This window comes from Mus musculus, chromosome 16 (assembly GCF_000001635.26).
Source record: "Mus musculus strain C57BL/6J chromosome 16, GRCm38.p6 C57BL/6J".
Taxonomy (NCBI): domain Eukaryota; kingdom Metazoa; phylum Chordata; class Mammalia; order Rodentia; family Muridae; genus Mus; species Mus musculus.
Window position 1 is genome coordinate 90278063 of NC_000082.6, and position 27380 is coordinate 90305442.

A 27380-nucleotide genomic window follows, 5' to 3' on the forward strand; every position below is an offset into this window, starting at 1 on the left:
AAAAACAAAAACAAAAAACCCAAAACAACAACAAAAAACCTAGTTTCTAATTCTTAACTGCTTCCCAGAGTTTCCCCTGGTTTTCAGATTACTCTAACCCAGCTACCTGGTAAGGTGTCAGTTCATATACATCAGTAAAGAGCTCTACCTATGCTGGGCGTGGTGGCACATGCCTTTGATCCCAGCACTCGGGAGGCAGAGGCAGGCGGATTTTGAGCACTCGGGGTTTGAGGCCAGCCTGGTCTACAGAGTGAGTTCCAGGACAGCCAGGGCTACACAGAGAAACCCTGTCTCGGGAAAAAAACAACAACAACAACAATAAAAAACAAACAAAACACTCTAACTATAAAGTAAGGAATGTAACCAACAAGCCACACAACTGCTGACTCTAACAGTCATGGTCAGGGGATATAATACTGTGTTATCAAGGTAATTTAAAATGTGATTTCAATGTGTACAGACATCCATACAAAGTAACTCGAAAATACTTAAACTGTGTCTTCTTCTAGCCCATGGCCAAAAACCTACAACTTATTTCTGGCTTTAAACAAAGAAAACCATCATTTTGTCATCTTTCTTTAAAAAAAAAAAAAAGGTATTAGATTATCTCCAATTCTGTTTAACCATATGTAAAAACTAAATCTTTCTATTACTCATATTTATCTTTAAATCAATTTATTATTATATAGGTAATTTTTTCTGGAGCTAAATACTTGACAAAAATGTTAAAGAGGAACACATTTTTATCAACATTAGGGATAAGTGCTGTTGGAATGTTCTGAAGAGCCAAATTTCCTTCCATTATTACTGTGTAAATAGACTTCGAACACTGACAGAGACAGACTTGGGAATAGAAGAAAACGGTAACTAACAGAATCCAAACTCTCCTGGAATAACAAGGCAAATCCTGTAGAAAGCTGCTAACAGATTAGTATGTCCCTTTTACAAAATAAGAGCATTCTGAAACCTTTTCCCACTCAGATCTCTCAATAAAGATTGATTTAAAAAGTATTAACATTGCAGGTTAAAAAACAGGAATAGTCTCAACAGAGATCTAAGTTCCATTGAACAATCGTCCCTAGTAACCAAGAGGTGAAACATCAAGGCACTTACAGTGTAAGCAGGGACAGCAAGCTCCCAGCTGACAGACTTCTCCTTTCAGGGTAAGTGCTGAGTCAAGAGCGGCCGGCCGCAGAGCATCAGCTCATAACCAAGTCCTCACAGCTTAATCTGTCTGACTTTAAGATAGCTGGGTCTTAAGACTACTTCTATTTCTCCCCTCCCTGCAAAGCAGCACTGTATGCCACACCTCAGTGCTAACACCTCAGAAAGCTCGTTGGTGCCGTAGTCATGTCAAGACTCTAGATGCTTCCTCTCCTTTTTCATTTTCTCACAAGCACAATAGTGCAACAGTGCTTGCCAGGGGCTGTTACTGATGGAACTCCCCCCCCCCCATACTTTGAGTTTATACTTCTAATACATATAAAAATACAGTTTGCTATTGCCTTTAACATTGAGAATCTAAAGGAGTCAAAGTGCAATGTGAGTACAACTGTCAGCTCAGAGGGATGTGCACAGGAATACATTTGACAAAGTTCATTGCAGTTTATCAGCAAAAATGGATTCTTTGAAGAATTTAAGCACATTTAATGTGCACAAAAAGCAACATATGTACAAACACAGACTCTGACTTCATTGGTCACAGGCCTCAATTCACCATCTGATTGTCTGTTGGAAGCAACAGCTTAGGAGAGGACAAAAACAAAAAGAGCTATTTTTAAATTAAAAAAAAATAAACAAACTCATTTTCATTAAAAAAAATTTACAGTATTTTTATACATTCAAGATTTTAAAATTAGAGATATATGGGAGGGGTAGGCTATATTCTTTGAAAGCCTAAAAATATAATTATAGGGGTTAAAAATCTGTAACTTTCTACCTTCCAAGTGCTGGGATTGAAGGCACCCACCACCCAGCTAAAAAATTCTGTAATTTTTACTCATTCCATAAACTTCAGCGAAATTTTAAACTTTCACACTGAGGAAAACCACAAGGAAGAGTACAAAGTATTGGCCAACATGGACCTGCCTTAGTCCATCAAGACTTATTTATCAGTGTCTTTGAGAGAATAGTACACCCAAATAGCAAGTTAATGAGTGCCTTTCTTCTTCTGTACCAAGCAGACTTCAGTGACATCATTCCCAATCTGCCTTCCTTTTACCATTCCCAACCTTCTCCTGCTGCTTTCAACTCACCTCTTCACATTCCTTCCCTGAATCTGCTTAATTCTCTCCTTTCAAGTTTATTTCATGTATATGGATGTTCTGTCTGAATGTATGTCTGTGCACAAGAAGAGGGCATCAGATTGCCTGGAACTGGAGTTACAGACTGGTGTGTGAGCGGCCAGGTCTCCAGCAAGAGCAGTCAGCACTCTTAACCAGGGCAATGCCTCCAGCCCCAAAGCCTCTTCCTACCTCATAGAGACTAGGGTTCATGCCATACCACCCCAACAGCCCAATCGCATCTGATAGTCCCACCTCCTACCAAGACTAAACCTTATAGTGTAACACACATAAACACATGGCCTGCTGTTCAGCAGTGCTTCCCATCACCCATCCTCTAACTACTCTAACTACTCAAAACCAAACAACCAAAGAGTGCACTTGACCTCTTACTTCCTTATGCATTCAACCCCAAACTTCAAATTCTATTACCCTTAAAGGCTCAGTGGCCATAAGTCTGTTGCCCAGTCCCTTGGTACTCTACAAAGCATATCAATTAAGAAGACGTTTACATTCAAACCTTGGCTCTGCCAATATTTAGAAATGGGCCCTTTCTTCAGTGAATTTTTATTTAACTTCTCTGAAAATCTGCCTCTCTCTATGTAACTGGATGTCTGTGCAAGGCTGCAGGAATACATGCCTGTTAAAGCAGACATAAAGTGCCCAACAAGCAAGCCAAAGCATACTCTCTCTCTCTCTCCCCTGCACTCTGGAATTTGCACCAGCACCCATCTGAGAGTGACTCTGTCCCTGTTTTGGCTACTTCCAACTTTAAATACTACATTCCCTATGGCTTGCCAAAAACATCCATGTGACCGTTCCACACAACAGCTACTTAACCTATTTCACAACCAAACACACGTTCTTCTCCACCAAGCTTAATTTTGAAGACTGGCTTACACTGATGGCACCATCACCATCTCGGCATCTAGAATACAGTGGCAAAAGCCATTTATGGAACTGCCGGGCACCAAGGTCCCTGAATTACTTTGGCTCACATCCGTTCATGCCTCTCCCACATGACAGCAATACAAACAGAACACAATCTTGCCATCTTACTACTTAAAACCGTCCATGTTTACCACAGCCAGAAATGACATCAAGTCCTTTAGATGGGAAGCATCACACCACACACTACCATCCACTGGTTCCAAGAATCAAACTGCTACCCAGTCCTCAGCCCTGCTGCCCCTTCAAACCACCGCCTCTGAAATCCTAAAACGGAACCTTTTCTTCTGAGTTTCCACTGACACCTCATGGACACCGCACAACACACAGAGGAAAAACTCTTCTTTTCCTATTAGACGTGCTCCCTGAGTGACAGAGAGTCTTCCAATGCTGGGCGTGGTGGCGCACGCCTTTAATCTCAGCACTTGGGAGGCAGAGGCAGGCAGATTTCTGAGAGGCCAGCCCGATCTACAGAGTGAGTTCCAGGACAGCCAGGGCTACATAGAGAAACCCTGTCTCGAAAACAAAACAAAACCAAACCAAAAAAAAAACACACACAAGGACACTCAACATTTTTAAGCCACCAGCAGACTTAGGAGATTCAGGGTTACTGACAAGCACCTGACCTCCTCAGTGAGGTTTTTCTGAATGGGGGAGAGAGAAAAAGAATGAGCACAAGTCCTTAGGTTTTAGTTTGCAACTTAGCAGAGAGTTGGCAATGGCAGCATTCACCTAACAAGTGTAACTTCAAGTTCATAGACTAGGATGAAAGGGAAATCTACGAGAAAAGCTCAGTATGCCATTTAAAGGTCAAAATGCTATTTCCCCTTCTTAAAGAGCCACACACAAGTTTCATATTTCAAAGCAATCAAATGGACTGCAGTTTTAGGCTATTTTTCCTCATCCATTCAACCAGAAGCTTCAAATTTTATTATCCTTAAAAGGTTCGATGGCCTTAAGTCTTTAATCTGTTGACCACTTCCTTAGTAGTCTAAAAATCCTAATTCAGTGGAACGATTAACATTAGATACCTTCCACAATACCTTAAATAAGGAGTGAATGTTTCTGGTCTTTAAAAACACACGAAAAATTCTTGTTCATTAGACCTTCAGGTTAGCTTTCACCTCAAGAGGTGTGTCTGAAATCTTAAGACTGGCATTTGTGTAAATTCACCTCTATTCAAGAACCATTTGCCAGGCACCTGCTATGAGCACCTGCTAAGAGTGCAAGTCAACGTACAACTTGAGTAGTTAGTGAATTATCACTGACTTCTGGGATCCCACATTATTTTACTGCTTTGAAAATCATCTCTAGTCAACTCTTTTTTGTTATTGTTGTTTTTTTTTTTTTGTTCTGTTTTGTTTTTTCGACACAGGGTTTCTCTGTGCAGCCCTGGCTGTCCTGGAACTCACTTTGTAGACCAGGTTGGCCTCCAACTCAGAAATCCGCCTGCCTCTGCCTCCCAAGTGCCCGGATTAAGGCGTGCGCCACCACTGCCCAGCCTCTAGTCAACTCTTTCATCTCACTTCCCATCACCAAGTGCCAACTACGGCTGTCTGGAAAGACATGGACTCCTCAGCTGAGGAAAAGTATTTTAAGGGGGTAATTTGGACAGCAATAAATATTCTCAACTGCAGGACTAATTGGAGGGTCCCCTTCTGCAGCGCTACGAATAGAAAGAGAAGTAACAACCTAATACTATTGCGAACTGAGCCACAGAAATCTCATTGTGAGATGGAGCAAGTTCTGACACCACATCAACACGTGTCAAACTATGACATCAGATTCCTTCAGTGGTATTTGAAACGGGAAACATACCCCAACTTAATTCACAATAGTTTCCACTCTGTAACTGCGTTTTAAAGCATCAGTGGTCGTCTCCTCCTCCCACATCCATTCAGATAAATAAGATAGTATGGACTTTATGCCCCTAAGCAGCACATGGAACGATCAGAGATACAACTAGAGAGCTTTAAGGCGGCAGGCAGCTTTGTTCCCGGTTTGGGGAGGTTTTCACATGTAAATGTCCCTGAGGAAGGGAGCTGAGGATTAAGTACCCCGAGAGGGCGGTGCGAGGGTGAGCAGGTGGAGACCCAAGCAGCCTTACTAGCGGACTAAATGGGGCGTACACTTTGCTCTCCCATTCAACTTTTTAGGTGTCACGATGTACAGAAAGGGCACGTTCTAGATAGAAAGGCCAAGGGAACTACCGCTCTATGTTCATTTGTGAGCGTGTCAATCCAGGAGGTGGGAGGGCAGACACCCTCTCTAAGTCTCCGCCAACCGGGATCAGAGTCCAGCGGCCGCCGCGCAGCGCCGCGGCCTGAGCAACAGGAGAACCCAGGCGGCTGCTACGCCGGCCCCGGGACTCGCGGGAACTCCCGCCCCTGAGTCGGCCGAGCGCTCCGTTGCAGCCCCTGGCGGGATCCCGGCCCCGTAAAGCCGATAACGGGGCCGGGAGCAGCATAAGGGCCACGTTGAAGAAGCGGGAGTCGGCACAGGCCGGAAGGGGGCGAAGGGGCACTGGCGGGGGAGGGGCGCGGGGTCAGCCCCCGGCGGTGGCCGCGACCTCTCCCCGGCTCCAGGCCCGCTGCCCCGGAACCGGGGCAGGAAGCGTCCCCGCCCGGACTCGGTGCTCGAAAGCCCTCGGGCAGCGAGAGAAGCGGCCCCGGCGTGGCCCGCACCAGCCCTAACCCCAAGCACTCCTCACCTCCTGGTTGAAGGCGTTGACGGCGTCCATGTTCGCGCGCGTTGCGGCGGCGGCTGCGGCTGCTCCGGGCCCGCCGGTCACCTAGACCTGGAGCGGCGGCTGAGTAGGGCCGGGTGCCGGCAGGGCCCTTGGGCGTGGAGGGGGAGGAGGACGGGAGGCGACGAGCGGCGGAGGCCGAGCAGGAAGGGGCTGCGGCCGAGGCGGCGAGGCTGGGCCGGTCGAGCGCAGGCAGAGGCGGCGGGCCCCTGCTCAGTCCCGTGCGCCGGAGGAGGGATGGGAGGCGGCGGCAGCGCGGGGCTCCAACATGTCCGTTTGGCGGCGGCGGCTGCGCTCTGCGTCGCGCTGACACGGCCCCCCGCGCCCTCCCTCACGCACTGGCCCACACTGGCCCGGCCGGCGAGCGGGCGGGCCTCTCTGTCTCTCTCCTCTCTTTCGCCAGCAGGATGGCGGCAGCGACCCGAGTGCACGCCGCGCGAAGCACCCTGGGACAGCTCGGGCCTCCAAGCGCTTCCTGAGCCCGGCTCCGCCCCGCTCGTGCTTGGCTCCGCCCACGCCCCGCCCCTCCGCGCCCCACCGGCGCCGAGCCGCTAGCGTGTGACCGCGCGTTGTCGCGCGCTTTCCCGCCGGTTGCGGCTGCGGAGAGTTCCCGTCTTCTGGGCTCAGGATCCGGACGACGGCTCCCGGGGTGCATTGTGTCCGGGCAGGACTGCGCCCTGCTGCTGCGACAAACAAAGCGCGGAGGGTGAGCGTCTGCAGTCTCCAAGTCCCCTGCTTCGACTTGCGTGCGGACCTGGTGGACGCCCTGAGCAACTTCCGAGGACTGGGCTCCTGAACCCCTAACGCTAATCTCCCCAAACCCCGTTGGGTCGCTCTCGGCAGAAGTGTGTTCTGATTCACTTGAGTTCTCACCGCCTGCCGCGCGCTGCGACCGCTGTCTGTTGGGTGTGTGAAAAATGAAAGTTTTTCTGTAGAAACCTCACTTTTGTGGAGCATGAGTATAAAAGCTAGAAGGCCTGACTCGTACTGGAAGTTGGGGACTACTTCCCGTAGAAAAGGGCGAGCATCCTAAAAGAATTCGAGAAAGGAGGGGCCCTCTGGACCTTGCGCGCTGTGCTATCACCTCTCCTTGGAGGACAACCGGCTGGTACTTAGGGAAAGCAACTGGCCCTACCGAGACCAGATCCTAGCAGAGTTAGGATTTTGTTCTTAAGGGGGCATCATGCAGGTTGACATCCTGCAAAGTATGCATGCGGAAGAAAGTGGGGCCAGGAACAGCATGGCTTCGGGCCCTGGAGATGATGAGGCTGAAGGTATCAGGCACTGGAGGAAAGACAGAATGGTGTTCCGGAGGGAAGATGCACACTGCTTCTTGAAGGACATGAGTGCTGGGTTTGCGTCAACTTGGTAATAATTTAAGGAAGGAATGAGTTTGAGGGCGTAATGGCTAATCTTTGTCAATGCCTATGAACAGTGTCCTCATTTAAGTCAGCCTAGTTCAGTTAACCACCATGCCCAAGTTTATCTGGCTAGACGGTTATCTTTTCGGGCTCTAGCCATCTGAGCTGTCCCTGGGATAGTTAACTGAGGGCTTTTGCGATATGGGTAAAGTCCAGGAAAATGGCTGAGAGGAGGTAGATACCTGGGATTCAATACTGCACAGCTAACAGGAGCTGAAAAGTCAGACAGACAAGGAGCAGAGGTGTTTAAGAACAAGGTGTTTGGCCCAGCATGGTGGCACACGCCTTTAATCCCAGTACTGGGGAGGCAGAGGCAGGTGGATTTCTGAGTTCGAGACCAGCCAGGGCTATACAGAGAAACCCTGTCTCGGAAAAAAAAAAGAAAAAGAAAAATCTCAGCCCTAACCAAGGCTGTGGGTTCAACTCCGACAGGGTAAGGATCAGGAAATGCCTCTCCATAGGATAGCTGTGGTTAACAAGAATTAATAGTAGGGCTGGTGAGATGGCTCAGTGGGTAAGAGCACCCGACTGCTCTTCCGAAGGTCAGGAGTTCAAATCCCAGCAACCACATGGTGGCTCACAACCATCCATAACGAGATCTGACTCCCTCTTCTGGAGTGTCTGAGGACAGCTACAGTGTACTTACATATAATAAATAAATAAATAAATCTTAAAAAAAAAAAAAAGAATTAATAGTAAAGTTCAAAGTAACCATAGAGAGGACCCTGAATATATCATCCACACAGAGAAGTAATAAGACAGTCGGTGGTGGCACACACCTTAAATCCATTGCTCTGGGATTAGAGGCAGGTGGATCTCAGAGATCAAGGCCAGCCTGGTCTACAGAGCAAATTCTAGAACAGAAAAAAAACAAAACAAAACCCTCGATTAAAAGACATACATAAATAAATAAATAATACAAAATTGCTTTAATGGCTGTCTCACCCTGAGCTAACCATTACTCATTGTTTTTGTTTGTTTTGTTTTGTTTTTCGAGACAGAGTTTCTCTGTGTAGCCCTGGCTGTCCTGGAACTCACTCTGTAGACCAGGCTGGCCTCGAACTCAGAAATTCGTCTGCCTCTGCCTCCCTAGTGCTGGGATTAAAGGTGTGCGCCACCATGCCCGGCTATAGTACACTTTCTGTTCCACACTGTACCCGGTAAATACGTCTATTACATAGCAATTAAAAATTAAATCACTGCTCAGTGGTTAAGAGCACAGACTGCTCTTCCGAAGGTCCTGAGTTCAAATCCCAGCAACCACAACCATCCATAATGAGATCTGATGCCCTCTTCTGGGGTGTCTGAAGACAGCTACAGTGTACTTACATATAATAAATAAATAAATCTTTTTTTTAAAAAAGTGCTGAGGATGTCGGTTTAGTATCCAGAAACTTATCTTACACATTGGTCAGCGTGCTGAGGACAAACCCCAAACAATGCTCGGGATAGAAGGCGAAGGCAGGAAAAGAGAGATTGACAAGCAAGTTGAGAAGATATCTGGGACTCTGGGATAAGGGAACAGTTTGTATGAAGGTGAAAGAAGCATGCTCACTTGTTTGCTGTATTCTTGGCTGAATCCTGTATCAGTCATTTTTTGTTTTTTTATTAAATCCTGTGAGCACCGGCACCCTCCTGCCAAAGCACGCATTACGTGGTAGGTAGAGGACAGTCGCCAAGCAGTTCTCTCCTTCTTAGGGGCAGAACCCAGGATAACATTGAACAGTGCCATCTTGCCAGTCTTCTTGTTTATTCTTCGAAAAGATTCCATCCATTACGGGCTGCCCTTAATGTGAAGCTGATGCGTAGTTGCCTGGTCCTCCTGCCACCCCTCTCCCACATGGGCCACCTCAAGTGATTTTAGTTTATTTCTTGTTGCTTTGATCAACTCCTTGACAAGAGACTTTTTTTTTTTTTGTATTGTTATTTTCATTGTCGTTTTTTTTTTTTTCAAGAGAAACAAACAGGGTTTCTCTGGGTGTAGCCCTGGCTGTACTGGAATTTGATCTGTAGACCAGGCTGTCCTCAAACTCAAGAGATCTGCCCATCTCTGCTTCCAGAACACGGAGACTAAAGGCATCCATCACCACTGCCCAGCTGAAAAGAAGTGACTTAGGAAGGATTTATTTTGGCTTAGAGCAGTGGTCTTCAGCCTTCCTGATGTTTCCACCCTTTTTAAAGACCCTTTACTACAGTTCCTCAGGGTGTGCCGACCCTCAACCATAAAATTATTTTTGTTGCTACTTCATAACTAATTTTTTGCCACTGTTATGAATCATAATGTAAATAACTGTTTTCTGATGGTTTTAGGTGACCCCTGTGGAAAGGTTCATTGTCCCCCCCTCCCCCAAAAGAGGTTGAGACATACAGGTTAAAAGCCACTGGCTTAAAAGGCTTAAAGGGCTGTGTTTGTCAAGCAGGGAAAGGCGCAGCAATATGGCCCGTGGTGGCAAGAGTGCAGCTGGAACCCCTCGCTCCCTCACATCATGATGGAGCAGGAAGAAGAGACTGGGTAGGAAGTAGGGCAGGGCTCACTCAAAAATCCGCTTTCTCCAGCAAGGCTCCACCTCTCTAAGTGTTCCACAGCCTTTGAGAAACAGTGAGGAGGCAGGGGAAACATTTGTTCTGTGATCTGGGGAGTGATCCACAGTAACCACATAGACTGAGTGAGTGAATTTATTAAGACATAACTAGCCGAAGTTAGAAAAGAAAAGAAATAACAGATCAGCTTTCTCTCCAGATGACTTTCCCAAGAGGAAACTTCTGGCTTCTCTTTCCCACTGCAGCCATTTTTATATCATGAGAAAAGCAATGGCAACCTCTGTTGGGAATGTATTTGCAGAGTTAAGGGCCCAGCCCATGCCTGGATGGGGCCCTGAAGGACACTTTTAAGGTCTGAAATGGAAATGGGGACCCTGTTTCCACAGCCAGATTCCCAGTGAGTTCAAGTACAGAGCATCGTCCAGTATCTTCTACACTGCATTGTTTTATACCCAAATCACAACAGATTCCCGGTTTTATTTTCAGGTTTACCCGTTCTCTATCACTTCATGTCTCCTCTCTCACTCTCCATTTTCCAAATCCATTTGCTTCCGCGAGAGCTGTCACCCGCAGAACAACTGACATTGCATTAGAAATTTCAGGAGTTAGTTGATCTCTAGACTTCTACCCTTGCCTTTCAAGACCCTCGTCATCTGCCATCGCTCAAAAGGTGGGGCAGGCTAGAAGGCCTCCGTGTGTTAAGGAGGAAGCTTTCAGTGGCATGAGCGGTTGGGATTTTAGGGAATGTTTGTTTTCATATTTTTTTTTCCAAAACTATACAGAAACCTTACACAAGGCATGTAGAATGTGTGTGTGTGTGTGTGTGTGTGTGTGTGTGTGTGTGTGTGTTGCAGGGACATGACACATATGGAGGTTAGAGGACAACTTTGTGGTGTCAATCCTGCCCCAAGTTCTAGGGTTCAAACTCAAGCCTTTCCCCACTGAGACATCTCACTGGCCCCCATGATACAAGATTTAAAAGGAATCCTAGTGCCATCTGGGTCAAAGGTACATACATATATGCAGTCTATCAGCCCAGCAGATATGCACAGCAGATATGCACATGTCTACAAGCAAAAAAGAGAGAAGAGAAAACGATGACTGAAAGGCAGATCTAAAGGAGTTACAGTTGAACAAATGAATAAGTGCAGCCCCTCAGTATCACCAAGTATGACAGAGCCTGAGGCTACTTGAGTGCTTTACCCAGAGTGCCACGCTATGTGCATGCAACCTAGTGCAGTCAGTACTGGGCAAGTAGCTGTTATCCTGCATCATTCAGGGAATCATGAGAAGAAAATGGCCATATATTTTCTTTCTAAATGTGTCTGATCTGTGGTGGTTAAACCTCAAAATACAGAGGGCTGATTGTAAAGAGGCCGTTGTCTAAGCAGCCAACATGAATCGCTATGGTTCTCTAGTAAGAACACACATGCCACCTGCCGAGTCACCACTCAACACTTGCTGTGGGTATTGCCCGACAATGCTAATATTCCAGTCTTTGTCCTTGAAAACCCAAGCTCACTAGAAGCAGCACTCTGTCAACTGAACTATGTCTCCAGGCCAGGCTCAGCTTTACACACTTCTGCTCACACTCAGTTCACGATGCTAATGTGTCAACCACCACCGTTACAAGGCGTGACAAGGCAAGGCGCCCCATAGCTTCCCCTAACTTTGAGATAATACCCACAAGAGGTTGGGATAGTAAGAGAAACCACTGAACAGGACAGAAGGAGACACACAATGAAAGATTTAGAAACAGTGGTTTTCTGTCTTTGGCTCCCACTCCTCTCATTGGGAGTGAGGCCAGGACTTGCTTTGGCTTGGATTTGAAATGTCCCTTCTAGGCACCTGGTTGAAGTCTCCTCGCTCCCCAGTTGGTGGTACTCTTTTGCCCTCTGTGCTTCTCATTTTGGGCAGTGCCTTGTGTTGAGCCCATGGCTTCCTTTACACACTGGGTCACCTCTGCAGCCCCTGGTGGCACTCTTTGGGGAGGTGGTAGACGCCTTTAGGAGGAAGTAGGCCACTGAGAGAGTGGAGTCAGTCCTCTGTTTTGTCCTAGCTGCTTCCTGCCACTTTTGCTTCAAGAAATGAGTAGCTTGGCTCTCCATCATGATGAACCACCACCTCACTGTAGGCCCACAGCGATGGGGCTGAAGAACTGTACACCAAAATTTCTGAAACCATAAGGCAAAAATCAACCCACCTCTTAAGTGACTTGTCATGGCCACGTAAAGAAGAAACAACAAAGGAATGTGGGATTTCTTCTAGTCCAAGGTTCGGCTTTTATTTGGCCATAGTTTCCATTTAAAAACAGTATTTATTTATTATTTTTATTTTCCTGAGATGGGATAATTCTGGGGGATTGGCTCTCTCCTTCCACTCTTTTGGTCCCAGCTGTGGAACGCAGGTGTCAGGCTTGTCAGCAAAGCACCCTTCTTTGCTGAGCCAGTCTTGCCGGTCTACACCTCTTCTGTCACCTAATATCCATGAAGTTTCAAAAATTAATCTCGCCGGGCATGGTGGCACACGCCTTTAATCCCAGCACTTGGGAGGCAGAGGCAGGCGGATTTCTGAGTTCCAGGCCAGCCTGGTCTACAAAGTGAGTTCCAGGACAGCCAGGGCTACACAGAGAAACCCTGTCTCGAAAAACCAAAACCAAAACCAAAACCAAAACCAAAACAAAAACAAAAATAAATTAATCTCATCCCAAAAGGTGGCCCAAGATTTCTCCAAGTGATCTTTAACAATATAACTGATGTGTTTTAAAAAACCAAGAAAGTGTCTTGTAGAGAGAACTCAGTATGGTAGCCTAGGAGGGAGAACCTCAGAGGGCCCGTGCTGAGGCATCCCTCCTCCCTCCCAAGGTACCAGCCACACAACAGGTGTACTATAGAATCGTTTATTTACATTTATTTAAGGGCAGAGGAGAAGGTATTGAGAAAGGAGTAGAGGCAGGGAGAGAGAGGGGGCAGAGAAGGACACATGCAGAGAGAACGGGGTGGGGAGGTGGGGTGGGGGAGAGGGGAGCCGGCCAGGAAGACATGAAGGCGGGGAAGGAGGGAGGGAAGAGGGAGAAAGAGGTCAGAGAGAGAGAGAAGAGAGGCCAAACAGTCCCTTTTATAGCAAGCCAGACCTACCTGGCTGTTGCTAGATAACTGTTGGGCGGAGCCTAACAGGAATGCTAACCGGAACCCCTTTGCCAGTGACTTGTTCAGAAAATTAGACATCGCATAGTTCACGCTGTTCCTCTGAGCACAGACCTTGGCTCAGGAATGGGTATCTGCTACATTTGGTCTAAAGAGCAACAAGATCACCTACTCCGTGGGTCCCGGGAAAACCTTGTTCCTATTCTAGAGAGCCTGTGAGAGACATCAGCAGCGCATTCCGCGCGTGGTATTTGCCAGCATCTGGACACCTGTGAGAATGAAGCTGCCACAGGATAGTGGGGAGACACCGCACTAAGGACACCAGAGTCGATCCACTGTTCTAAGGCAACTCCGAAGCCTGATTTAATTGCAAATCTGCAATTATGAGAGCCAGTGCAATTGTGGTTGCTCACACAGGCTTGAATTGTTTATTTTTCTGGGTTTTGTCATTGAGGATATCTTGATTGAACCAATGTAGAATCACCTATGAATATTTATAGATTTCCTCCGCTGAAAAAAAATAAGCCAATTAAAAGTTAAGAAGGCAGGTTTATTTGGGAATGGGTGCCCGGGAAAGTTCCTCAGTCAGTCTTAGAGACGAAAGCAGAAAAAGTCACAAGCGGACTATGGCGTGGAAGTTTATTTTTCTAGACTGTAGGTAAAGGAAAATGACTTGTTTGCCACTTGCTGGGCTTATGGGGTGGGGTGGCTCCAGGTGGCTGGTGACTTCAGGTGAAGGGGGCTGGGACAGGTTTCAAGAATGTCAGGAATGTGGGATCTGGATTTTTGTCACCTTTTCTGTTAGGAGGCTTTCTGGGTGCGAGGGGCTGAAGAGGGGGAGGAACGAGATTCCCTGGGCCCTGTTGGGGTGGGGTGCAAGCTGGGGGCTCCAACTCTTATTGATATTCTCCAAAACTGGAGTTCCTTTATAGTAACCGATGTTGTCTTGTACAAAGAAAGCAGCGTGAATATGGATTAGATGACATCATGACAATTATAGATACTGATATAAAATAAATTAGTAGTAATTGATGAAGGAATGAAATATAGTTTTTTAGTGTAAGAGAGGAACTTTAACTTAAGGCAGTATATTAATACTTCATTTCATATCATTTATATGAACAAGGTACTAAGAAATATTAAGAAATGCTTGTACAAGTGAAAGACAAGCGGCCTCTCCACCTTTCTCTCCCTTTGAGCTGCTGTACTATGATGATGATGATGATGGTGGTGGTGAGGAGGAGGAGGCAGCGGCCATGGCGGTGGCTGCAAGGAAGCCCCTGGGGAACTGATTTGTAATACAACTTTAGGTAACACGAATCTGTTTTTCTTGATATTAAGCTTCTAGTGCAACAATTTTTATTATCTTTTTAAAAATATATTTATTTATTGTACATATATGAGTACACTGTAGCTGTCTTCACATACCCCAGAAAAGGGCATCAGAATCCATTACAGGTGGTTGTGAGCCATGTGGTTGCTGGGAATTGAACTCAGGACCTCTGGAAGAGCAGTCAGTGCTCTTAACTGATGAGCAAACAATTTTTATTATCAAATTATTTCACACCTGTCAAAAAAAAATCATAAAAGCCAGGGGAATGAAGAGACAGCAGTTTGTTTGTTTTTTAACATTTAAAAAAAGATTTATTTATTTATTTATTATATGTAAATACACTGTAGCTGTCTCCAGACTCTCCAGAGGAGGGCATCAGATTTCATTACAGGTGGTTGTGAGTCACCATGTGGTTGCTGGGATTTGAACTCAGGACCTTCAGAAGAGCAGTCAGTGCTCTTACCTGCTGAGCCATCTCACCAGCCCTGAGACAGCTTTTATATTCATCTATGTGGTGGTCAGCTTTCTGGTACTGTCGTAAATATGTGTGAAAGATCCATTTATAGAGATAGGTCTAGTTTGGCTCCCAGGCATGGAGATTTCAGCCTGTCATCCGTATTGCTTTAGACCTGTGGCAGTCCACCAAGTTGGGAGTGTGTGGCAGAGCAAAGCCACTCAACACAAGGCCAGGAAGCAGAAGAGAAAGAGGAATGGTGGGCTGGTGAGATGGCTCAGTGGGTAAGAGCACCCGACTGCTCTTCCGAAGGTCTGAAGTTCAAATCCCAGCAACCACATGGTGGCTCACAACCATCTGTAACAAGATCTGACGCCCTCTTCTGGAGTGTCTGAAGACAGCTACAGTGTACTTACATATAATAAATAAATAAATAAATCTTAAAAAAAAAAAAAAAAAGCCCCATTTAAAAAAAAAAAAAAAAAAAAAAAAAAAGAGGAATGGTGACCATCCAGGGCTCACTTGGCTATAAGGCCCACTACTTCCTAGTAATATCTCTCTTGGGACCAAGCCTTTACCATGGAGACCATAGGTCACTTGAAGGGTCACACTGACTCTAAACTGCATGAGCAGATTTGAATTCTACTATAAATGCTTCATTTCCTGTGTGCTGATTTTCTTAATTAAAACAAACAAACAAGCAAACAAATCGAAACAACAAAACAAAACAAAAACAAAAACCATCAAATGAACTGTTTCTCTTCGAGGTCCACTGCCTTGTGATTGGTAGTCTCCCTCTCTATTCAATAGATGCTAATAACTGTGAAGACAAAAGCTGTACACTATAGCTGTCTTCAGAAACTCCAGAAGAGGGCGTCAGATCTCATTACAGATGGTTGTGAGCCACCATGTGGTTGCTGAGATTTGAACTCAGGACCTTCGGAAGAGCAGTCTGTGCTCTTACTCACTGAGCCATCTCACCAGCCCCAAAGGCAAGTGACACAGCATCTCCATGTGCACAGTATGAAATATAAATATAAATTCACAACCAGCTGCAAGGGTGTCAGGACCACAGCTTGTACACTGACCTGACTTAGGGAACTAAGAACTAAGACTTTAGGTAGCCTTCTCCACCTCTCTGTGCCTTCCTTTTCTTTTCCGTGCAATGGGAGGGAATTGCATTTGTGTTGTTGTAGGTTTTATGACTTTGTCACTGAGCAGCTAGCTCTCATCCACATCAGCTGTCTATAGGCTTTTGCGTGTGGTAATGGGGACCTAGGTTATCATAGTACAAGGCTTGTTTGCCAGAACTTTATCCTCGGTACCTTTTCTGGACAAAGGTACCCAAAGATGACATGCACCTTTCCTTCTTCCTTTGGCCCACATGGCTCTGTTGAGCCTGGTATCCGTGCATGCTAGGAGTCCCCACCTCCTTGGTAGAAAGTCCAAAATTTTATGAACGGGAAGTAGAATGTGCCTTTTATTTGCCTGAGGTAATCGTTGCTAACCTAGGCCACCATGTGGTTGCTGGGATTTGGTCCTGGGTACTATAAAAAAGGCAAACAAGTGTTTGTCTGTATATGTTTTAAGGGCTGACAACTTGAATAATCAATTAGGGGGCTCATTTCTGGGGAACACTGACTTTTTCTCTCTCATCAGTCATTGACTGTAGATTTCACCTAGGGGGCGGGGCCCTGAAAGATTTGTCTCATCCATATTGGGATGTCAACTGGTATCGTTATTGTTCAAGTCTTGTTTGGGCAACCTCGGGGTTCCAGGTCAGATCCTAGAAGCGTCTAGCCGCCGCTCGTTCAATCTAATCTAGGCCTAGAATGTTTTCAGCCCCTGAGACTGACCGCTGAATACGTTTTTTCCGTTTCTAGTTCTTTCTGATCTGTGGCTGGCCGGTTCACCTCAGCTCTACTGGCTCAAACTTTAAATGCTGACTGATTCAATCTTGCCTCTCTCTTGGCCTCTCCTGAATTGCTCTGCTTGGCCTCAAACTAACGCTAGCAAGCTGTTCTGATCTTCTGGCTCTTTCTCATTCTCTGGCTCCTTCTGCCTTCACCTGTGTCTAGCTTGTTCTCTCTCTGCAACCTGTCTCTCTATAACTGAGATTATAAACTTAGTAAAACTCGGTAAAACTGCCTCTCCTTCTGCACTGCCTCTCTTCTCTCTGCACTGCTCCCTTAAGTAGTGTCCCTTTCCTTTTCCCTCATGAGAATTGGGCATATCCTATTTTCCTGCCAAATCTCTCTCTGATTCATCACTTTGTCGGCCACTCAATGAGACAGCACTTTCAAACATGGCTGTTTCCTTCTCCAAGCCAATTGCATCTTCTTTGGGATTTTGGTATGTACTAAGGGAGTGCCTGTATTCCAGCTAGAAGGATTAAAGGTGTGTGCTAAGAGCCAAGCCACACTGGAAAGCAATCTCGAGTTTCATGATGTGATCAAATATCCCACAAGAGCAGGTCTAGCTCCCGAAGCCCAGTCCATGGGAGTGCTTATGGACAGTGGTGGTGCAATCTCAGGTCACCGTCTCATTGATGGCAGAATGGCCCTTCTTCCTTCTACCTTTCTTTCCAGGAGTTTTTTGGTTGGTTTGTTTGATTGGTTTTTTTTGTTTGGTTGGTTTTTTTTTTTTTTTTTGGTTTTTTTTTTTTTTTTGAGAAAGACATGAGCTAGTATTTATAAGTGTTTGTCTTATAATCTGGCCTTTAGTACATATGCTTTTAAACAATAAGGAACTGTATCTCGCCCCTGCTATTATCACCACCACTGAAGGTAATTCTCTTTCAAGTATTTCCCCTCTAATGTTTGTTTGCACTTGTCTCTGCCTATTATGCATGAGCGCATGTTTAATGTCAGGGTATAGCATTTCTTCCTTCCTTCCTTCCTTCCTTCCTTCCTTCCTTTCTTTCTTTCTTTTTTTTTTCTTTCTTCGAGACAGGGTTTCTCTGTGTATCCCTGGCTTTCCTGGAACTCACTTTGTAGACCAGGCTGGCCTCGAACTCAGAAATCTGCCTGCCTCTGTCTCCCGAGTGCTGGGACTAAAGGCGTGTGCCACCACGCCCGGCAGGGTATAGCATTTCATTTCATGAGGGCCAGTGAAACTATGGCTAAATGCAGCCCACTCCCTGATTTTATAAAGTTTCATGGGAACATGGATTCCCTCTTTTATATACACGCCAATGATACAATTGCTGATAGAGTAGACAATGCATGGCTTGCTCACAAGGCTTGAAATACTTGTTATTTAGCTTGCTGAACCAACAAATACTTAGCAAAATTCTAAGATACATTTCTAAGCTACCTGCCTGGAATGTAAGACCTTCAGCAGGAAGGAAACGGTATACCTTTTATCTTATGTATTTGTTTGTTTGTTTTTCCAGACAGGGTTTCTCTGTAGAGCCCTGGCTGTCCTGGAATTTACTCTGTAGACCAGGCTGGCTTCGAACTCAGAAATCTGCCTGCCTCTGCCTCCCAAGTGCTGGGACTAAAGGTGTGCACCACCACTGCCCGGCCTAACTTATTTTTAATTTCCATATTTGTACCGAATCTACACCATTTGTCCTTCATTCTTCTCCCTTCAGCCTCTCCCATCCCCCTCTCAGATTAGAAGCCTCCTTTTCTCTAATTATTATTGTTACATATGTGTGCTGTCTAGTTTTTATGTCAACTTGACACATTTTAGAAGAGGGAATCTCAGTTGAGAAAGTGTTCCCACTGGTGAGCAAGCCCATGGTGCATTGATGACTGAGGGAGAAGGGCCAGCTCGCTGTGGGTAGTGCCACCTTTCGACTGCTCGCTGGTCCTGGGTACTATAAAAAAGGCAAACAAGTGTTTGTATATGTTTTAAGGGCTGACAACTTGAATAATCAATTAGGGGGCTCATTTCTGGGGAACACTGACTTTTTCTCTCTCATCAGTCATTGACTGTAGATTTCACCTAGGGGCGGGGCCCTGAAAGATTTGTCTCATCCATATTGGGATGTCAACTGGTATCGTTATTGTTCAAGTCTTTTTTTTTTTTTTTAAGATTTTATTTATTATTTATTATATGTAAGTACACTGTAGATGTCTTCAGACACTCCAGAAGAGGGAGTCAGATCTTGTTACAGATGGTTGTGAGCCACCATGTGGTTGCTGGTATTTGAACTCTGGACCTTCAGAAGAGCAGTCGGGTGCTCTTACCTGCTGAGCCATCTCACCAGCCCATTGTTCAAGTCTTGTTTGGGCAACCTCGGGGTTCCAGGTCAGATCCAGCACGATTTTTCCAAGTCCAAATGTTTCAAGTATATGGTATCTTCAGCGACGGAGACTGCGTAGTAGATGGGAATTCATACCTGGTACTATACCTGTTGTGTTTTATACAAAGACAAGGAAGCCCGGAAACCCGGCAGTGGTGGTGCACACCTTTAATCCCAGCACTTGGGAGGCAGAGACAGGCCGATTTCTGAGTTCGAGGCCAGCTTGGTCTACAAAGTGAGTTCTAGGATAGCGAGGACTCTACAGAGAAGCCCTGTCTTGAAAAACCAAAACCAAAAAAAAAAAAAAAAAAAAAAAGGAAAAAAAAAATGAAAAGAAAAAGAAACCAGGAATATGTTTGGCGGAGGAGCGGTATGGTGTGGAGGAAGAGGGCGCCTCTGCGGATCCATGCTGAGGCATCCTTTCCCTCTGAGGGATCGGCCACACGCATAATGGAAGAAGGAGGAGGAGGAGGAGGAGGAGGGAGAGGGGGACAAGGAGGAGGAGCCGGCCATGAGCATGTGGAGACAAAGGGGGAGGGGAGAGGGGGATGGGGAGAGAGGGGTTAGAGGATAAGGGAACAAGAGCAAGAGGAGAAGAGAAGAGGAGAGGAGGGGAGGGGAGGGGAGGGGAGAGGAAGGCAGCAGTAAGGCACACCCGGCTATTGCCAGGTAACTGTGGGACGGAGCCTCGATGAGATGGCAACAATACCTAGCCAATACCCATGGCCAGTGAGGCTAAGGAACCTAGAGGAGAAAATACTTTGCCACTTTCTCCAACTAGTGGAAACTTTTAACACTCAAACACGATACATATTTCTTTCTCACTTCTATTGGATAACTAAAGCTGAAATGATTCCAACAGAACTGCTCACCCAGCTAACCACATCACTGATAAGGTTATGATAAATCCGTCATTACAAGTTATAGGTTGCAGTGGCCCAGCCCGCGCCTTCTGAGAAGCCGTGGACCTGCCTGCCTGTTTTTGGTATCTGAGGTTTCTTTCCCTCCTCAAACAAGGCTTAGGCTCTCCTTTGCATAAGAAGAGTGGCTCACCCCCCTCTGGGGAACAAAGGATCCAGGTCTTTTGCTGGGCTCTCCTCCAGCGTATCGACGTTTCCAAGTTCGACCCAGGCGTCTACTGGGCCGCTTTTATACAGTTTCATTCCTGAAGATGGCCACTCAGCCCTGAACGGTTTTGTTTTCTAAATATGTACTTATAAAAATGTCAAGTGGGAAGAATCCATCCTATTCTTCCATCCAGCTAAAAACCTATCACGTTTTTCCCCTGGGGAGATAATTCGAGGTACAAGACAAGAGCTGGCTCGTAAACAGAATGAGTAAATATTTGGCGTGTGGCTGCATCTCTGTGCGTCTTCCGTGATCCAGCATGTTATGGGTGAGGATGATCTATTAGCCTCTGGCTGCCTCTATTACATCACACCTCCTTGTAGTGAATTGCTTTCCTTAGGGCCCGCGTGAAGATAGATCATTTTAGGCAATTTGTCTTTAACGCATCTTCTTAAAATTATCCAAGGATTCTCCCATAATTCTTGACACTGTACGAGTCTGTCTCCCCCCTACATGGAACGCCTATCACTTTATAACGCCGTGACATCTGTTCATAAATCTTTAACGTGGGCGCTACCCTTCAGATCGACAGATTCTGTTCTTACTACCTGTGACATTTTCATTGACTTCTTTTGCAAAGTGACATTATCTCCATCCCAGCCCGAGGAGGATTTAATACCTGACATTTCCCACATCCATCATCAGAATCAGTCAGGGCTCCCCCTCCCCCGCTGGAAGGGTAAACCCCAAGGCTTCTTTTCTCTTGAATCTACTTCCTAGAAACCTGTTCTCTAGCAATCGTTTCATTAATGAGCTGTTACCCGAAGCCCGGGAGCTGCCTCTGCTACATCCTGCCTTAGTGAAAGAGTGAGCTCTTTACCATTAACCTGTAAAGGGAATGCCCAAAAATCTGTTACTAAGGAAACAGGGCCTTTTCTTTCCCCCAGAGAATGACTTATAATACAGATCCTGAAACAAAGAGTAGTAATAGGCTGTACATGGTCAATTATGCTAATTTTACTAATTATTTTTTATTGATTTAACCAATTTACACGATTATTACCTCATTCATTTGATGAGTGTCAGGTTCTTGTTTTGTTTTTGTCAGCTCCACACAAGCTAGAGTCATTTTGGAAGGGGGAACTGGATGAAGAGAGAGAGAGAGAGAGAGAGAGAGAGAGAGAGAGAGGAAAAGGAAAGGAAAGGACATGCCTGTTTCTAGGTATTGCAGAGGTGAAAGTTTATTATAGAGATGTGGGAGAGCTTAGCCAGGGACAGACACATCTGGGAGAACCCAGAGAGGTCATGACCCTGAACTATGTAGGGGGAACATGAGAGGAAGGGAGAGAGGAGAACCAAGTGTGGCAGCCAGGAGGCCCAAGATACAAAACAGGGGCAGGTAACCAAAATGTCTGATTTACAGAGGGAAGAGCCTGGGGGATGGGCAGCTTAACCCCTGGTCTGGAGAGTTGGGGTAGAGGGGAGCATAAGTCAGCCAGACTCTGTGATAGGTAGGAACTGAAGGATGCTGGGAGAACCTGGAGCCCAGGTCTGCTTTGATATGTTAAATAGGCACCTCAGCTATTAGCCTAGGATTTGAAACTTAACAGAAACCTCCATTGAGAAAAATACCTCTATCAGATTAGCTTGTATGCAAGTCTGGGGTCCATTCTATGTAGTAATGATTTTGGGAGAGGCCCCAGCCCACTGTTGGGGGTACAACTCCTGGGAAGGTGGCCCTGAGTTGCATAAGAATGCAGGTTGTGGGGGGGAGTGGCTGGAGAGATGGCTCAGTGGTTAAGAGCACCGACTGCTTTTCCAGAGGTCCTGAGTGCAATTCCCAGCAACCACATGGTGGCTCATGACCATCTGTAATGGGATCTGATGCCCTCTTCAGGTGTGTCTGAAGAGATCAATGGTGTACTCATATACATACAATAAATATATATATTTTTTCCTCTTTTTTTAAAGATTTATTTATTTATTATATGTAAGTACACTGTAGCTGCCCTCAGACACTCCAGAAGAGGGAGTCAGATCTGAGCCACCATGTGGTTGCTGGGATTTGAACTCCTGACCTTCGGAAGAGCAGTTGGGTGCTCTTACCCACTGAGCCATCTCACCAGCCCAATATATATATTTTTAAGACAGGGTTTCTCTGTGTAGCCCTGGCTGTCCTGGAACTCACTCTGTAGACCAGGCTGGCCTCAAACTCAGAAATCAGCCTGCCTTTGCCTCCCGAGTGCTGGGATTAAAGGCGTGCACCACCACGCCCAGCTTCCATGCCCGAATTGAATAAATAAATCTTAAAAAAAAATGCAGGCTGAGCAGACCACGGGGAGCAAGCCAGTAAGCAGCGCCCCTCCTAGGCCTCTGCCTCAGTTCTTTGCCTCCACAGTCCTACCTTGAATGAAGTGTGACCCTTTTCTCCCTAACTTGCTTTTGGCCACAGTGCTACTGTGGTTCTCATAGCAATAGACTGCAAACAAGACCACTCCAGCAGCGCCATTGGACAGCCAGGGTTATACAGAGAAACCCTGTCTCGAAAAAAAAAAAAAAAAGAAAAGAAAAGAAAAGAAAAGAAAAGGAAAGGAAAAAGAGTGGAGATATGGGTGAAGCAGTTTCTAGGCTGGTCACAGGACTTTTGTGAAGCTGCCACAGAAGAATAACTGTGGCTTTGCAAATGACTGCTCCCTTCCATTATCCGTCGTCTCACGGAGAAGTCTGTATTAGAACTGAGAGTTGCCAAATCTGAGTAGAAGACTTTTTTGACAAGCACCTGCTGAAATTTTCATGCTCTCAGTCACACGACAGACCTTCCTATTTCAAGCGTTCAACTTTCTCTTTGGCTTCAGTGCAGCAACTTTGACCAAGTTTCTGTTCCTCAAATCAGTTTCGTAATCTGAATCAAGTAGGAATGTTTCTTTTTTTTTTTCTTCTCACTCCGGCCCAAAGATTTATTTATTATACGTATATACACTGTAGCTGTCTTCAGACATACCAGAAGACAGCATTAGATCCCGTCACGGATGGTTGCGAGCCACCATGTGGTTGCTGGGATTTGAACTCAGGACCTCTGGAAGAGCAGTCAGTGCTCTTAACCACTGAGCCATCTTTCCAGCACACTCCCTCCCCCCTTTATAAAGATTTGTTTATTGTATTTCTTTTCCTTCTTCTTCTTCTTCTTCTTCTTCTTCTTCTTCTTCTTCTTCTTCTTCTTCTTCTTCTTCTGTTGTTGTTGTTGTTGTTGTTGTGAGACAGAGTTTCTCTGTATAGCCCTGGCTGTCCTGGAACTCACTTTGTAGACCAGGCTGGCCTTTGAACTCAGAAATTCGCCTGCCTCTGCCTCCCAAGTGCTGGGATTAAAGGCGTGCGCCACCACGCACCGGCTTATTTATTGTATTTCTATAAGTTCACTATAACTGTCTTCAGACACACCAGAAGAGGGCATCAGATCCTATTACAGATGGTTGTGAGCCACTATGTGGTTGTTGGGAATTGAACTCAGGACCTCTGGAAGAGCAGTCAGTACTCTAAGCCACTGAGCCATCTCTCCAGCTCTGCTCCCTATTGTGTGGCTTTATGTGAATCTTTGCTTACTGCCGGCAGGTTGAAAGAGACCTTGGTTGATTGCCACGAGCTCTGAGGTGGAGCCTTACCCTGGTGCTCAGCAGCTGTGGGACCTTGCGTGAGCCACTTCACCTTCTCCTTCTCAGACCTTCGAGTGTGCAGAGTGATCCAGTAGAACTCTCGTGGGGATTCCCTTCGTGGATGTCGTACAGATGACTGTAAAAGGCTGGGCTGTTGCCCACGGGTGGAGTGTATGCTTACCGTGTGTCCGGTCTGTTCCACGGTGTCTTGCTGAGGATGAGAACCACCCCTTGGTCCCGTGTATCCGTGCTGTGTACACTACCAAGTCATCAGTGAGCAGCTATCTCAGTTACCATAACAACCATCTAAGGTTCCCAGTGCCTCCATTCAAGTAACTCCTGTTTTACTTTAGTAGCAGCCCCTACATGCAAGAATAGTGGCCCTGGGCCGGGTGTGTGGTGGCACACGCCTTTAATCCCAGCACTCAGGAGGCAGAGGCAGATGGATTTCTTAGTTCCAGGCCAGCCTGGTCTACAAAGTGAGTTCTAGGACAGCCAGGGCTACACAGAGAAACCCTGTCTCGAAAAAAAACCCAAACAAACAAACAAACAAACAAACAAAAAAAGAATAGTGGCCCTGGTAATTTTGTTATCTATTATAATATGCCATCATCATTGTTCTATTTTATTATGAGTTCTCTTTTATTGTGAGTGTCTTTTTTGTTTGTTTGTTACTATATCTGGATTTATTTTTTATGATGTATTTATTTATTTTATATATGTAAGTATGCTGTTGCTGTGTTCAGACACACCAGAAGAGGGCGTCAGATCCCATTACAGATGGTTGTGAGCCACCACGTGGTTGCTGGGAACTGAACTCAGGACCTCTGGAAGAGCAGTCTATGCTCTTAGCCACTGAGCCATCTCTCCAGCCATAGGTGTTAAATTTTGTTGAGGAGGGGTTGGGGATTTAGCTCAGTGGTCGAGCGCTTGCCTAGCAAGCACAAGGCCCTGGGTTTGGTCCTCGGCTCTGGAAAGAAAAAAATTTTTTTGTTGAGGTGTGGATACATGGGGAAAGATATGCAGTATCCAAAGCGGTTGGTACTGATCATACTTTCAAGCATTTGCAGGTGCATATACTTGAACACCGGGACATATCTCCTGCTGACAGGGACCTGTCAGTCAAATTTCCACTACTACGATAAGGCACAGGACATAATTAGCTTTCTAAGAGTAACGTTTACTTTGGCTCCTAGATCCAGAGGAATTTCCGGTTCATAGCTGGCTAGCCATGTTGCTTTGGGTCTGTGGCAAGGTGTCAGTCATAATAGTGCAAGCTTGGACTGGAACAAATCTACCTATGCCATTGCCAAAAAAAGCAGAAGAGGAAGAGGAAGGGGCTGTAATTCCCTAATCCCCTTTGTGGGCATGTTCCTAAGGACTCCCCATCAGAACTCTCACCCTACATATCCAAATACCTCTCAGTAGTGTCATCTTTGGGACCTTTTGTGACACTCAAGGTCCAGGCAGCTACAGGAATAGTGCAACAGCAGTGCTCATCCCCAAGGGGTGCGGGAGGATGCATTCCGGGAAGGACTGATGTCAGGCTTGTCCATCAGAGCAGAGACACAGCTGCTCTTCTGTGTTTTCCTTCCTCTCAGCTGAGGCCAGAATAATGTAGTGACACCCCAAATTTGGACTTCCAGTCTCTAAGTCGCATGAGAGAGGGGAGTGTGCAGAGAGCAGAATCTCTCCAGGCAGGGAAGGAAGGGCTGGCTGGTGATATATCACCACAATGGACAGCCATGTGAAAGAGTTTACATGTGTGTGTGTGTACCTGTGTGTGTGTGTACACATACACTTGGTCACGGGTGACCTTATCTGTGACTCAGCGGTTGCAATTGTTATATGGAATTCTACCCCACTATGCAATGCACCCCACATGTGGATTCATCTAGTGATGTTCTCAGGCTCTGAAGTGGGTGAGCACAGCTGCTGCACTCCCATTACCCCGGCTCTCCTCGTGCACAACACGATGACAGGGCGCTGGGGAATGAATGTGTGACCCTCCTCCTGAGTTCAGATGGTGCAACTGACCCCCTTCCTCAGATGGCATGAGGAGGTGAGGAGGGCATGAAAGAGAAGCCCTTGTGAATGTGAATGATATGCGTGTCCCTATAAAAGGGCCTTGGGGAGTACTCTCATTCCTCTTCCACCATGTGTAGATATTCTTAGAAGCCAGCTGTCATCAGAACTGAATGCTCCACCACCCTGAACTAGGACTTCTAGTCTCTAGAGTTATAAGAGATAAGTCTTTGGTATTGCGGTGGTATGTGTGTGTGTTCATATGTGCTTGTGTGGAGTTCAGAGGTCAACCCTGGGTATTTTTCCATATATATATATGGTGGAAAAATATATTATATATAGTATACACACATATATATAATATACAATATATATTTCCCACTATATATATATAAATATATTAAATATACACTGAGGGTCCATATTTCTGTATATATATAATGGGAAAATATATATTCTCCACATATATATATGGTGGAATATATTATATATATATATATATATATATATATATATATATATATATATATATATACATATATGTTTTTTGTTTTTGTTTTTTTGAGACAAGGTCTCTCAGTGGCCTGGAATTCACCAAGAAGGCTGGCCAGTGACTCTCTGCCTCCCCAGTGACAGGATTAGAAATGAGCTTGTGTACTCAGTACTCAGTACCCAGTACTCAGCTCTTTGGGAATGGCACCCAGGTTCTCATGCTTTTAAGGAGAGGACTTTACCAACTGAATTATTTCCCCAAGTCCCAGATCCTACTCTTTTTAATTTTTTTAATGTTTATTTATGTATATGAGTACATTGTTGCTGCCAGACACCAGAAGAGGGCATTGATCCCATTACAGGTGGTTGTGAGCCACCATGTGGCTGCTGGGAATTGAACTCAGGACCTCTGAGAAGAGCAGTCAGTGCCTTAACCTCTGAGCCAACTCTTGCCCCCCCCCCCCCAATTCCTACTCTTTTTTTTTTTTTTTTTTTTTTTTTTTTTTTTAAGAGAAGTAAGCCTTTCTTTCCATCTTAAGCCAAGTCTATGGTATTTTGTGATTGCAGCTGGAGCCTCCTAAGAGGGAAGGTCCTATGATCATATCTCTTGGTCTTGTTTATGCTCTGCAGTTGTCACAAATTAAACACTCTCTGCTGAGACACTAAGGAAAGCCATGCTATGCTATCAGTATCCTCGGAGACAGGTTGCGCTGCACCATTAAAATCCTCAGAGACAGGCTGTACCTTACCATCAGCATCTGCCAGCTGACACGGCTGTGCCGTACCATAAACATCATATGTATTTGGCTCCCAGTGTCTTGTGAGTGTTTTTCCTCTCTTAATTAGTGGGGACATGGTAATGATTCATGATATTACCCATTACTGGGGGTCCATATTTCTGTTTTGTTTTTTGTTTTGTTTTGTTTTGTTTTTTCGAGATAAGGTTTCTCTGTATAGCCCTGGCTGTCCTGGAACTCACTTTGTAGACCAGGCTGGACTCAAACTCAGAAATCCGCCTGCCT

At 45.7% G+C, this 27380-nt stretch overlaps 1 protein-coding gene across 9 annotated transcripts in view; it reads right to left on the minus strand.

The window, feature by feature from the left end:
- Window positions 1-8078, minus strand: part of Scaf4 (SR-related CTD-associated factor 4) — a 57191-nt gene extending 49113 nt beyond the window's left edge. For 3 of the 9 annotated variants that reach the window (XM_006523011.3, XM_011246114.3, XM_006523010.4), the window contains exon 1: window positions 5941-6434. In XM_006523011.3, the coding sequence (XP_006523074.1) occupies window positions 5941-5970 (30 nt within the window). In that variant the 5' untranslated portion in view covers window positions 5971-6434. Of the gene's footprint in view, window positions 1-5940 lie in introns of all 9 variants that reach the window. The other 6 variants (XM_006523014.3, NM_001346799.2, NM_178923.4 and 3 more) reach the window with 4 other exon arrangements.
- Between the last annotated feature and the right edge of the window lie 19302 nt (window positions 8079-27380).